The 13,599-nt window shown below is 37.8% G+C and overlaps 1 protein-coding gene across 4 annotated transcripts in view; it reads left to right on the top strand.

Moving 5' to 3' along the window:
• The window catches only part of WASL (WASP like actin nucleation promoting factor), a 62,482-nt gene extending 56,262 nt beyond the window's left edge, over positions 1–6,220 (top strand). For all 4 annotated transcript variants that reach the window (XM_042923431.1, XM_042923450.1, XM_042923436.1 and 1 more), the window contains exons 10-11: positions 1,015–1,123; positions 3,573–6,220. In XM_042923431.1, coding sequence (XP_042779365.1) covers positions 1,015–1,123; positions 3,573–3,634 — 171 coding nt within the window. In that variant the 3' untranslated portion in view covers positions 3,635–6,220. The remainder of the gene's footprint in view (positions 1–1,014; positions 1,124–3,572) is intronic.
• Positions 6,221–13,599: the final 7,379 nt, after the last annotated feature.

The following is a 13,599-nucleotide window of genomic DNA, read 5'->3' as shown; positions in this document are numbered from 1 at the left end:
TTTTCTTTGGGAAATGATAAGAATCCAAGTAAAACAGCTGTACAATTTCATTTTTAAGTATACTAATATTCTACCTTTACATGGGTCACGTAAGTCCAGAGACAAAATTAACAAAATGAGTTATTTTGGATAAATGACTGCTCATTTTAGTCAAAGTACACTTAGAGCAGTAATTTCCAAATTATGTATTTTTTTTCCTGAATCTCTACAGATTTCCTGTATTTTCTCTTTTTTAATGAGAGTTGGAATTGGAGTATTTTGTATAGGTACTCGACTTTAATGAGACCCCTTGATATTGTTTCCCCCACCCCAAAAGTAGTTGATACTAGATGGAAGTACTTTAGTTAGGGATAGTGGTTGCCTTGTGAGGTAGGTACATTTTGAAAGTTACCTGGCCGAGCTCCTTGAAGAGACGTTATATGCTATGAGAAGGAAAGTTCATTTTGAGTTATAATAATATATCTACATATATTACACATATTTGTAAGTTTGTACCATATGAACTATAAATATAGTATACAAAGTTATAAAGCTTATTGGTGAAGCTGAGTTTTTCTAGGAGATTAGAAGTTTCTTCAGTTGCTCTTAGATATCTTAAGTGTCCTTCTCACCTAACAACTCTAAGAATCTGAATATACCTTAATTTTTTATAAAATGTTGATCCTTGATAATAGTTTTAAAGTTTCATCAGCTAAGGTTTTATGTTCTAGAATGAACAGAAGTAATCCAACTGCAAAGGCAAGTATTATTTAGGAAAAGGTTTGTTATTTTAAATTTGGAAATGTGTTGATGGCTTTATACATTAAGGAGAGGATGTATATTTTGAATAATTATTTTAAGGCACAATTTATTTCTTCTTAAATTAGTTAATCCTGTCCTGGGCTTGTTTGCTCTTTTTTTTACCCCCCTTTCTTTTTTTAAATAGGAAGTGATTCTAAAAAAGTAAGACTTTCTGGAGACAAAAAGTGTTTGCTAAGGATTTAGTTCTAAATTTTGCTCACTTTCCTTTCCAAGGTATCTGATGGCCAAGAGTCTACACCACCAACACCTGCACCCACTTCAGGAATTGTGGGTGCATTAATGGAAGTGATGCAGAAAAGGAGCAAAGCCATTCATTCTTCAGGTATATTTATTTATATGAGTACATTTATATTTAATTTTAATATTTGAAGTTCTGTTTTCTTTTTATTTTATGGTAGACTTTGCTCGCTTTCCCCCTGCTATTGAATAACACTGATGTGGATCTTAGGGCAAATTTTTAAAAGTTTTTGCCACCGTGATTAGTCTATCTGATGCTGAATGGATTCTAGTACACCATAGCCATAAGCATAAATTGGAAGAACAACTTCAGAAAAGTAGCAGTTTCATTTCCTATGCTGGGAATACTAATAGAATGCCTGTCAAACCTCTAAACAAAGCTTGACATTCTGGATCCCATTCCTGTGACATTCTTGTGACATGAGAAATTCAGGTTTCCCTGATTTATAAGAATTTGGGCTGAGAAATTAGGTTTTCTGGGGTTTGCTAAAGAATCCTGAAGTGTTTTGTGTCCTCTTTTTTGTCATTTTCTAAAAGGTTTATTTGAATAAACTAGTTCTCCCTATTTTGAGGCCATTATTAAGCATATGTACACCACCATATAAATAGATGTTACTTTCAAAAGAGAAAGCAATTGGTCTAGCTGATGTAGTGCTTGAGGTTTACTAAAGAGCTTCCCCCTAGCATGCTGTACTAGAATCTGATCTTTGTTCTTATTGAATTATTATTTATTCACTGTGGACCTCAATTTTTTTATTTGTTTTATGGAGAGAATTCATGAGTCATATCTAAGATCTATTACTAATATTTATTTTCTTTAAATAGACCTATTTATTCCAACACTGTTACAGAGATAGAATAGTCTAGTTCATTCTGTAGGTATTTATTGTAGGATAATAATTAAAAAACAATAAAAATCCCTGCCTCCATGGAGCATGCATTTCAGTGAGAGACAACAATAAAGTAAATTAGAAAAACAGATATTAAACGGTGATATGTGCTAAGGGCAAAAATAAATCAGAAAAGGAAGATATAGGGACTTGTAGCTGTAGGAGGGAAGTTCATTTTGAAATAGGATGAGCCTAACTGAAGTGACATTGGAGAAAAGACCAAAAGGAGTTCAAGGAGTAAACCATGTAGAAAATTGGGGAAAGTGTGTTCATTCCGGTAGAAAGAACAGCCAAGTGCAAAGTTCCTGAGGTTGACGAATAATGATGAGGTCAGTATGGCTGAGTAAGGAAGAGGGGGAAAGAATAGTAAGGCATTGAAGTACAAGAGGTACAGGAGGCCAGTAGTAAGGCTTTGGAGGCCATGAATGTGATGGGAAGTCATTGGAAGGTCCTTAGCAGAGGGATGGCAATGATCCAAGCAAGAGATAGTAGAGGTTTGAATGAGATTGGTAGCCGCAGTGAGCAGGGATTGGATACTAGGTATATTGTGAATGAGGAAATAATTGGGTTTGCTGATGGATTGGAAGTGAAGTTTAGAAAAAAGAAAGTGAAGGATGACTCCCAAGATTTTTGACTTGAGTATGAAAGGGGTGAAATTTTCATTAATGGAGTGGGATAAGATTTAGGAGGAGCAGGTTTGAGAGGAAAGATCGGGAGTTTGGTTTTTGTAAATACTAAATTTGAGATACTTACTAAAAATTCAATGTAGATGTTGTGCAGGCATTTGATTATGAGCCTGAAGTTGAGGGAGGAGGTCTGGACTGGTAATAGAGATTTGCATGTCATTGAGACAGGCATGGTATTTAAAGTTACAGAACTGGCTGGGATCCTTAAAGAAGTGCATGTAAATAGAGAAGAAGAGATTATAGTAGGCTCTGAAGGCTGGAGAGTGCAGTATCTTAGAAGCCACATGAAGTGTTTGAAGGAGGATGGAGTCAGGATATGGGTCAAAAGTATGATCGGTCAAGAAAATGAGAACAGGAAGTCAAGCTTTAGTTTTAGCAATGGTCGGTCATTGGTGATCTGGAAAAAGCAATGTCACTGAGTTCAGGAGAGAATAGGAGGGTAGAAAGGGACACTGAGTATTTGGACTGCCTGCTCTGTTTCCTTAGTGGCTCAGTGTCAGTGAGTTTCCTGCCTATCACTGGAGTTATAAGTGGAATTGCTAGCCGAACAATCTGTTCAGTCAGGTGGTTTTTTTTGTTGTTGTTTGTTTGTTTTACAACTTTTCTTTAAAGGTAGTCAATTAAATGGGTCTTTCTTAGATTTGAGATCTGTGAAAATTCAGAGAGGCCAACCCAAATGAGGGTTTACACATAAAGAAGCACTAGTTGAAATTCCTTACATAGATACTAAGGGACTTACTTCTTAACTCCTGTTCTAATCTTCAACTGACCATCATACCCTTTATATGTATTCTATTTGATTCCTCTTAAATTACCCTGGTCACTCGATTGGTTTGTGTGTCAATGGAATGGTTTGTGTGTCAGAAGTTAAATGATTGGAGAAATCACCCAAGAATTCTGTAATGTTATTTTATTTATACATATATTTTGATTGTTTGACTTGATGATTTTCTTTTAGATGAAGATGAGGATGAAGATGATGAAGAAGATTTTGAGGATGATGATGAATGGGAAGACTGATCTATATATTATATATATATTTTTAAGGTGAAATACTAAACACTACTTTCTGTCTATGGATTCTGTAAAATTATCATGTAAATGTTCTACCAATTTGCTGTATATTTTTGTTGCCTTTTTTGCTTTTTTTTTTTATTAATCTGTGCAATACCTCATTTAATCTGTAAAGGTTTGTCAAAATCCTCTACAAAGCTACTCCCTGTCATTGTGTGCAAGTTTACACCAGGATGCTCACTTAAATTTGTGAATATTTGTCATTCCATCAACAAGGGAGTTTAAATATTATATGTGAGACTGACAAAAACCTTAATGTAATTTAGTTATAATGCCAGAAGGAAAACACTATTTTCATACCCTACTTTTTCTGTACCTAAATTTTCTTATTAAAATCTAGTATAGCACTACATTCTTTTTTAAGTGATGCAGACCTTAGTTTATTTAGCCCCTCCATTTTGAACACCATGCTACATGAATGTTGAAGCAGACACATTGCACGGTTCTCTAGACATCACTACACCGATGCAGGTTCTCAAATTGTAGCAGGATGCTCTACGGAAGACCACTACAGAGGCCCTAGTCGGGAAAACCCGCAACACTCCTCTTCCGGCAATATTGCCTGTTCCTGTACAGAGGGGTATGTGGAGGCTGGGATCCTAAGGAGACCTTGCTTACCTGTACTTGACTGAGATTATTTTTATGCTATAGCAAATGTGGCAGGCTCTTTTTGGCAAAAATTTAAAAATATTTTTGGTATCAATCTTCGATGGTTATTTAAGTTTTTGCAGTTTGGGGATTTTTAGGGGTAATATTCTCCATGAACTGAAGGAGGCAATACATAATGGTTACTTCAGTTTTGGTTAAGTATGCTATAAAATCAGAACATTATGGAAATGATGTGGAATTATCGGGTAGTCTGTATGGGTTGAGGTATTCAGAAATACCAACCATACAAATGTAATTGAGCTGGCCAAGGTAAACACTGTAATGCTGAACTTAGTACACTATTTAAAATTTTTCTCTTTTTTATAATTTCTCAAGGTTTTTGTCAACCGTCAGGTGAACAGTTGCATTTTTCTTAAAAGATTGGTGGTCCCAACGTCAAATTTCTTGAGAGAGATAACTGAATGCTAGATTTAAAATAAATAAATAAAACTTTACAACCTGCACATTTGTTATGTATACTAAATGATGTCTTAAAATTAGGGTTTCCTTGCCTCTCTGCAATACACTAATCTGCCTGAAGGTGTTGTTTTTTTCATATTTATAGTGCTAATTATCATACCTACCTATTTTAAATTTTGGGTAGAAAAATGATCTGATTTAAATACAGACACGTATTTTTCTCACATTGAGTCATATGCAGAATGTAGTTCCAAATGTATTTCATTACTATAATCACAATATCCAACTAAAAATTAAGCTCTCTAGAATTGTACCGACCAAAATCTAGTATTGGCATGATCTTGACAGGCTGGACCTGCAAGATAGGGCTTGAATTTTAACCAGTTATCACATCATCTCTAGTGATCATGCATCTAGTTATCGTAAGAAATAATTTAAAAGGTTTTGTTGCTGAAAGCAGTAAGTGGTGCAGTAAAATAGTTAAGTTATTCAAAGAATGTTACCTTTCTTGCAAGAGTAATTTAAACCCGGGAAAGACTCTAGACTTTTTTGTTTCTTGCAAAAACAGTGCCCTCTGCTGCTGGAAACCTTTTTCTGCTTACTCTCATTTTTACTGTGGCTTGAGCTCAGTGACGCCGAGTCTGCTGTGGATGAGGCTGGACAGCTACTAACCAACAGAATTAGGAATTTGTGCACATGGTAAATAGAGCATTATAATTATTTTAAGTAATATTCAACATTTTTCATTTTTTTTTCTTTGTGACATTATTGAAAAAAACATTTAAAACATCCTGGAAATGTCTTTAAGGTAATGCCAATTTAAGATCTCTCTTAACTTTTGGCCCAGGAATTCAGGGTTTTCCGGCAAACTTTGGTGTGATCTATATTTATCAGGAGCTGCTCTGAGTAAAGGATATCAGTTCCTTGAGTTGGAAACACAACTTCTAACGTGTAAGATGGGTGTAAAATTTGCCAAAGGTAATCAGGTTCATTCTTCTTAAAGAAAAAAAAAAGCCTTTCTGTTGTTGTTGCCCAAAGTCTAAATTCCCATTGGCTGAAACACAGCAGCTGTGGGGTTCAGTCCCGGCATGAAGACTGAACCCACCGCGGGCGTGCAGGCCGCGTGTTCCAGCCACCAGCTTGTTCACCAGCTTCTCTGTGGGCGGCACCACACCTGTGCTTTGTCTGAGAGCCTCCCACGGTCACCGCAGCTAAACGATTGTCTGACAGCCTTCGCATTTAACAGACTAGCATGAGGCTTTTTATATCTAAGTGCTATGTGATAGACAATTTCAGCTAGCCACATATTGTATGTGTGAGATTCATAAAGACTTTTCAATCATTCGTTTCCATTTATCAACTGAAATTTTGTTTAGTATGTGAATTTTTTCGAAATGTATAGTGATAGGATATTGCACTGGTGGCAATTCATCATGGAGCATAATAAAATTAATTTGACCCAAATAGGCGAAAAAAGCGTTTTTCTTTATTCATGTTAAGAGATTAATAAAATGGGTAAAAAGAAATTTTAACCGTAGTTCAGAGTAAGGGTACGGCGCAGTGAGTGATGACAGTCGAAGTGTTCAGCAGACCGCACGCCCTGAGAGAGTGTGCCGTGAAGTAAACACCGGTGAGCAAAAGAATGTTCCTCCCTGTTCTGCCGGGAAACGTGCCAGCTGCTCAGCAGCTCCCGGGAAGCCACCGCCGTGCGGCACAGAGCAGTCACATCGCAAGGTCACACCGCAGCTGTTTCGCACACCAAAAATGTTGAGGTTCCCTAAAATCAGAATGATGCTGAAGCTTACCGGTAATTTCAGTGGAAGCCAGATGTAGCAGTTCACGTGGGACTGCAATGGTTCTTCATAAATGGATGAAAGATGGTACTTTAAACAGGAACCTCAGTTGTGAGAAATAGAATTTGCTGTTCTGCTGACTCTGGCACAAGTGGGTGTCTGAAGATTAAACTGAGCTGTGGAATCTAGTGTGTAGGATGCTACAAAACGCCTTCTAAGAGCTTTAGCCAAATTTATATGTTCTATTAAAAATTCCTTTCTGTCGTACAATGTGAATACTTAGGAAAGTATTAACCAAACTTTAAAACAGATTTTTAAGAGACAAATGCCTCAGAATTGGGCTTGTCACATTATATTTATCTAATCAAAGGAGAAATTCCTGAAATAACTTACTGCCCTTTAGAAATGGAGTTCTTAAAGGACAAGTATAGAGATAAAGTCTATTTATAGTACAATAGAAAACTCTATGGAAAAGAAAATTTTTACTTGGCACACTTACTTTATTGACATTGTTAAATCTTACCTCCTAAACACAGCATTCTCATAATCTCTTGGGCTTTCATTGATGATTTTTTTTTTTTTAAATATTTATTTTTGAAAGAGAGCTCACAAGCAGGGGAGAGGCAGAGAGAGAGGGGGAGAGAGGGAGAATCCAAAGCTGGTGCTGTGCTGACAACAGATAGCCCCGATGTGGGGCTTGAACCCACGAACCGTGAGATCATGACTGAGCCACCCAGGTGCTCCTCATTGGTGGATATTTTTTAACCTTTGTAGTGAAACCACTGGGAAAAGGTGTAATAAAGTGGCTCTTATGAAAATTTGGGGACATACTTTGCTGTTAATGCTAAGACTGCCTTTGCTTCTACATATGATAACATGGTATCCTCCATTGCGTGAAGGAGACCACTAAAAATGTTGGCTTTATTACAAAACATGTCTACATAAATCAGCTGTTCCTGCTTTTTTTTTTTTTTTTTTTTAACATACATCAGTGGTCATCCTAACTACTGAGGCAGTATTTAATTTCACACACATCCAGTGTAAGTCTTAACTGGTCGTATGTACCACCATCAAGATTGACAAATCAAGATATGGATAACACACAATCATTTCGTGTATTGGGGTATTTCCGGTAAATTTGAAGTCCCTTAATTTTGTAACAACCACAAAAATTTCTTACACTTTAGTAAGGATTTCAAAAAATTTTTCTACTCAAGAGGAAGTTAATCTTAACAGTATCAGATTGCATTATGGAACTGGAAGTTCCAGGCGTCATATTGACATGACTTTCTATCTTGGCCTGGATGGCATGTCTCGACCTAAATTCAGTTGTATCTTGGTTATGGCCACATGTGTGAAGACTTTCATCAAAGCCTAAGTCTAAGAATTCGTAAGCATCAATATCACCATATTTAAGCAATTGTTTATTAAGACTAAACAGGTGATGGACATTAAAATATGATTGCGGTGAAGCAGATCCCCTCCCTCCTTCAATCTAAACCACTTATTTCACAACTGAAAGACAGCTGGAGACCATCGGGTTCCATGAAGCCAAGTCTCATCGAGGTGGGGGCTCGCCTGAGGTCTGTTAGAAGGAGCTAATAGAGTTCAGATCAGGCTACCGGTTCAGTTGCTCTTTTCCATGCGCCTTAATGCTGTTTTATTCTTCTGTATTTTTCTTAAATTATGAACAAATTGCAGATTTACTTTGTTTCTGAAAGATTTATGGCTACAGATTTTACCCTTTCTCACATGTCATCTGGGTGTTGATAGAAGCTACCAGCATCCTGTTCCCGTCTCTGCCTGGGAAAGCTGGCTTGCTTTGAGGAGCCGGCCTCTGACTCTGAAGCATGTGATCATATTTTGGCTCAATGATGGTGGCCACCCTACATTGTCCAAGCATTCGGTCATCACAGGACACTCCTGTCATTTCGTACTGGGTTAAAAAAAAAAAAGAGCTTTTTATTCTACATCCAACTTATTTTTGTTAGTTTCTTATGGGTGTAAAAGGTATTGACTTTAGACGTATTTTGTAAACCCTTAACACTGAACTTGCCTGACAAAAAATTAGCTTGAGAATGTATTAATCTTTCTGTATAATTTTCAGTCAACAGCTGCACTGTCAATTTAAAGACCGGGAGTTCTTCCAAGAGGACAAGGACAAACTGGACACTTTAAATCCACCTTCCTGGTTTTCTTATTAGTGAGACAGGGGAGATTCGAATTTAGTGGCATATACTTCACCCTTCCCGGAAAAGAGGCAGGGAAGTAAAGCTTGTATTCCGGTGTTTGTGGTGTTGAAGGATTCAAGTGAAAGGAAAAGGCATCACCAGGTCCAGTTAACTATAGGGAAACAAAGGTGTTCACAATGTCTCAGTTCTGTAGTGATCTGTGAAGAACTCTAATTAGCTCCTTAACTCCACTTCTGAACCTAAAAAGAGGCAACTTTTATTTATTTTATTTTATCATTTTAGGGCGGGAGTCTAAGGAGACAGAAAATAGAAAGGAGAGTATGTATTTGCAAGCAGATTTTTGTTTCAAGATTGGGATTGCGTAAACATTCAGCAAGTAAAATTAAATGTGTTAAAATCTCCATTTTGAAGAGTGATACCCAGTTAAAAAGAAGCTGATAAAATAGGATATTTGGTTTTGTTTATTAAGCAAAGGTATAAATGTAGAAGGGCCAGCTTTTTCTGAGTTGTATATTCAGCTCCAAATCCATACCAGCCTTTTCAAATGGAAAATTCAATTGCTTTTTTTTTTTTTTTCTTTTTTAAAAGACTTTTCTGAACTTTGCTGTGGATATTTGACAAAAGTTGTGATGTAGTTGACATTAACAGGTAAGTGATTATGAGAGAGTCTGATTTAATAAGCGTAGTCCTAGATTGCAACCATTTTCTTACCAAGCCACCGGTAAATGGAGCACATTATGCTTCTATTTAGGTGGCCTTGTTTGCCCCTGGTTGAATGGCTGGACGCTACAGAACGTGTTTGTTAGGACCTGCTACCTAAAAACGTTTAGGAAATTTGAGTTGATTCTGAGCCGGATGATAGCTTCAGGCCAGCACCAGAGCCCTAAAGTGTACAACCACTGTCCCTGGGTCAGCCTGATGTGGTTTGTGCCACGAGACCATGCACAGAGCTCTGTGCACCACTGAGCCCTCCCAGCATCCTCCTCTCACTTTCCACTTCCATCACTTGGTTTTCCAGAATAACAAAAAACCTGGTTTGGTTGGGAGCCGCTATGTTTTTCATAGATGTTTCTTCATTTCCCAACTATCTAAATAGAGCCAAACATCATGCCGCTGAGAAGAGTAGGGAGACACAAGTACATTTTGCGTTTGAGTTTAGTTTTGACTCTGTAAAGCTTACTTGTAATCGTTAATGGACATTTTAACACAGATGGGATTTGGTGGGTCATTGGAGAAGCTAGGGTAACTTGTAGGGGGGAAATGTGGTTGTATTCTGTCCACTGCATGGCTGGTTAACACTGAGATGTAGCAGTGCCTTCGTATCTTGGTCTTAGCTTGTGATGTGTGTTAAGTTAGAATTGCAGTAATGACCCCCCACACACAAACCGGTTGACATAATAAAGCAAGTATCTTTCCACACTTGGAAACCATTGCTGTATCTTCACGTTGATAAGATACACCACAAAATTGAAGATAGGGATGGGCAGTATAAAAACTAAAGGAATTTTTTGAGAGTTTTTCCAGAAAGCTTTCAAATACACAAGTTTTTAAAATATGAATATTAAATTAAAACATTAATCTAAAATATTAATTGGTGAATAAAGCAAGTAGGAACAGGAACAGAAAGAAATGTTCTCCTGTCTCAAGTTCCTGGCTCTTCAAAAATCCCCAGGCATCATATTTTTGGAACGACTAGGTGAGTGCACTTGAATGCAAGCATCATTATCCTAAAACTTAGCCAAACTACTTAAAATGATTATTGTTACTGTAAGTTGAGGATGCCTGGGTGGCTCAGTCGGTTAAGCGTCCGACTTCAGCTCAGGTCATGATCTCACGGTTTGTGAGTTCCAGCCCCATGTCGGGCTCTGTGCTGACAGCTTGGAGCTTGGAGCCTGCTTTGGATTCTGTGTCTCCCTCTCTGCCCTTCCCCCATTTGCACTCTTCTCTCTCTCTCTCCCTCTCTCTCTCTCTCTCAAAAATAAACATTTAAAAAAAAAACTGTTACTGTAAGTTGGAAGTAGACCCCAGAATAAAACAAATCTGTTGTTCTGTACTAATATATCTCTAGATTAAGATAATAAAAGTTCATGTGGCCACATAATGCTAAGACCCATTGAGAAATCAGGCTCTCCACCTCCCCTGCCGGCTTTGAACAGGTTTTTATAGTTTATTAAGTTACCTTGACACTTAGGAACAGCTTAGGAATAGAAGGTATGCTCATGACTGATAACAAGAGTGGCCAAAAGTCACACATTGGTGAAACAGGAACGGAGACTGGAAAAACCTTGACACTAAATGTTGGAGACGCACATGTGTGGCTACCAATGGTTGAGGCCATGTGAGCCACTTCCAGACCTGTCTAAAAATACAAGGTCTGTTCTAGCAGGTCACTGGAGATGCAGCCTTGAAGCCACATTATTAATGTCATTTAAGAAATTGTCTTTAGGGGCGCCTGGGTGGCTCAGTTGGTTAAGCGTCTGACTTTGACTCAGATCATGAACTCGTGGTTCCTGAGTTCAAGCCCTGCGTTGGGCTCTGTGCTGACAGTTGGGAGCCTGAAGCCTGCTTCGGATTCTGTCTCCCTCTCTCTCTGTTCCTCCCCTACTTTCTCTCTCTCTCTCTCTCTCTCAAAAATAAAGATTAAAAAAAAAAGAAATTGTCTTTGTATGGGTGTGCATGAGCAGGAACATTTACGTATATTGATGTATACAAATATTTATGGAGCCACCCTGACCTGTGGAAATTAGAAACAACCTGCCCAGGTACAAAGAGGAGACATTAGTGCACAAGTACTTGGCTGGCTCCATTTAGGTGGAGAAATAGCATTTTAGCCATCGTGAAGCCATCACGATTCTTAGAAAGTTTACATTAATGCACTCAGCATCTAATGAGAAAATTTGGGAGAAACAAAAAGATAAGGAAAAGATTTATGTTTATAATCATTATCCACAAGACTGGCAATGGGTCGAATGGTTTCAAGATTCGACTGGGCTGGTTTCAAGATTTAGGCTGGTTTCAAGATTTGGTGACTACAGGCTGATGAAAGCAAGGTTGTTAATTTGGGCTACTGTATAATTTGTAAATATGGCAAGAGTTTGAATAAATCACTGACCCTTCAAGAGTTGTCAGTGCTAAGTTAAGATCTCTCCATGGCTGTTTTTCCCCTTACAGTTGGGAAAAAGAACCAGCCCTTAGGCATGGAATTTTGGGCATGTAGACTCAATATCCAACATACTATTCAGTGATGTGTAGGTGCTAGCAATACTAAAGACTATTATCTGTTTCTTCAAAAATAACTGGCCTGAATTAATGTGACCTTGACAGTGGTATTAATTGACTTACCAGAGCTGTTCTGGCAAGTCTTCTGGAGGAACAAAAATATGTCCAGTTCAAAATATAGAAAATTTGTTCTCAAGTTATTTGGTTTCCAGACTTAAATTCCCATTGGCAATTTTTCACAACATCTACCTCAAAGATAGAAACCACTGCACCATGTTGAACAGGGCGGCAGAAGAAACAATTTTCAGAAAATTATGGAGATTGTTTCCCCATCTGAGGTACTGTTTCTCTTGAAAGCATCGTCCCCTTCAATCACTCTCCAGCTTTACTCTTTCTCTTAATATTGTGGCAACAATCTCCCTTGGGCTTACCCCTCCTAGAAATTACCCAATACAATTTTTTGTTCTATGGTTTCTGTCATTCCCTGCTACTTTCCTCCCCGGAAACTGAAATGAACAGTAATTGACAGGTAATTAAGAGATCTGGGAGTATACAATGCACAGAAGAGGATTGGGTTTGCATGTTTGTGTTCTTGAAACTTGTGAGTTGATATTGGGAAATAGGGAGTCCAGCAAAGATCCAATGAACTTCATGGAAGTAATAGCAAGAACACCTTCAAATATTGGCAATACATTTACCAGCCCATACAAGTGTTTTTGTTTTTGTTTTTGTTTTATTTTCACTTTTTAAAATTAAGTTTTAATTTTAATTCCAGTATCGTTACGAACGCTTTTCTCATAAGCACTTTTCCCAGAGGGCACAGCAAACACCTGACCACTTAGTTTGCGTTTCCCGGTGTCCAGAGTTCTCTGACTTCCTCAGGGATTCACGCCCAGCCCTGTCCCCTTCTGCAAAGGGAACTGTAATGTGGGCACTCATCCAGTTGCAGACTGGGCTACTTTTTGATGATAACGAAGCCATCTAAGGGATCTTCCAAAAGCCTCATGGCCATGCTTACTCCATCCCCAGATATTTTTCTTTTGAGATGTTTTTCCTTTGAGAATAGTCATGTTTAAAAGCATCCATTTTAATACTAACCGGTATTTATTAGGACACTTACTAAGTGTTGGACACTGCATGAAATATTTTGCTTCAGGAAGTTGTCCCAATTTTTCAACTAAGGGAAATGAGACACGTTAAACAGTTTGCACAAAGTTAAAAAGCTGTTATCTGTCAGAGCTGAGCCACAGACTTAAGTCTGTTTTAATACAGAGGCTGTGTCTTTAACCACTAGAGTTCCCTGCCTCTCACGTGCATTAAGTCACCAGTGATAGTCTGGGTAAAAAATAAAAATATTATTCCAATAGCTTTATTTCAAAAGTAGAAGGCTTGGGATTGTTCTCCTTATGCACATGCAAAAGTCCAAAGGGAACTGTTTCATTCTGTTTTCCAGGAAAACACACACACACACACACACACACACACAAAACTCAACAAAAGGAAAATATGTTATAATCATGCAGCTCAACCAGCAGCCACTAAAGCAAGCCAAGGCACGTTGTGAGATCAGTGCAGTCTCATATTTTGGGAGTATTCAATGGATAGAATATAGTATTTTATCATTCATCTTTGGTTTGCT

Source organism: Panthera leo, chromosome A2, assembly GCF_018350215.1.
Source record: "Panthera leo isolate Ple1 chromosome A2, P.leo_Ple1_pat1.1, whole genome shotgun sequence".
NCBI lineage: Eukaryota > Metazoa > Chordata > Mammalia > Carnivora > Felidae > Panthera > Panthera leo.
The sequence above is the reverse complement of the archived record's forward strand: the minus strand, read 5'-3'. Positions and strand labels throughout refer to the sequence as shown.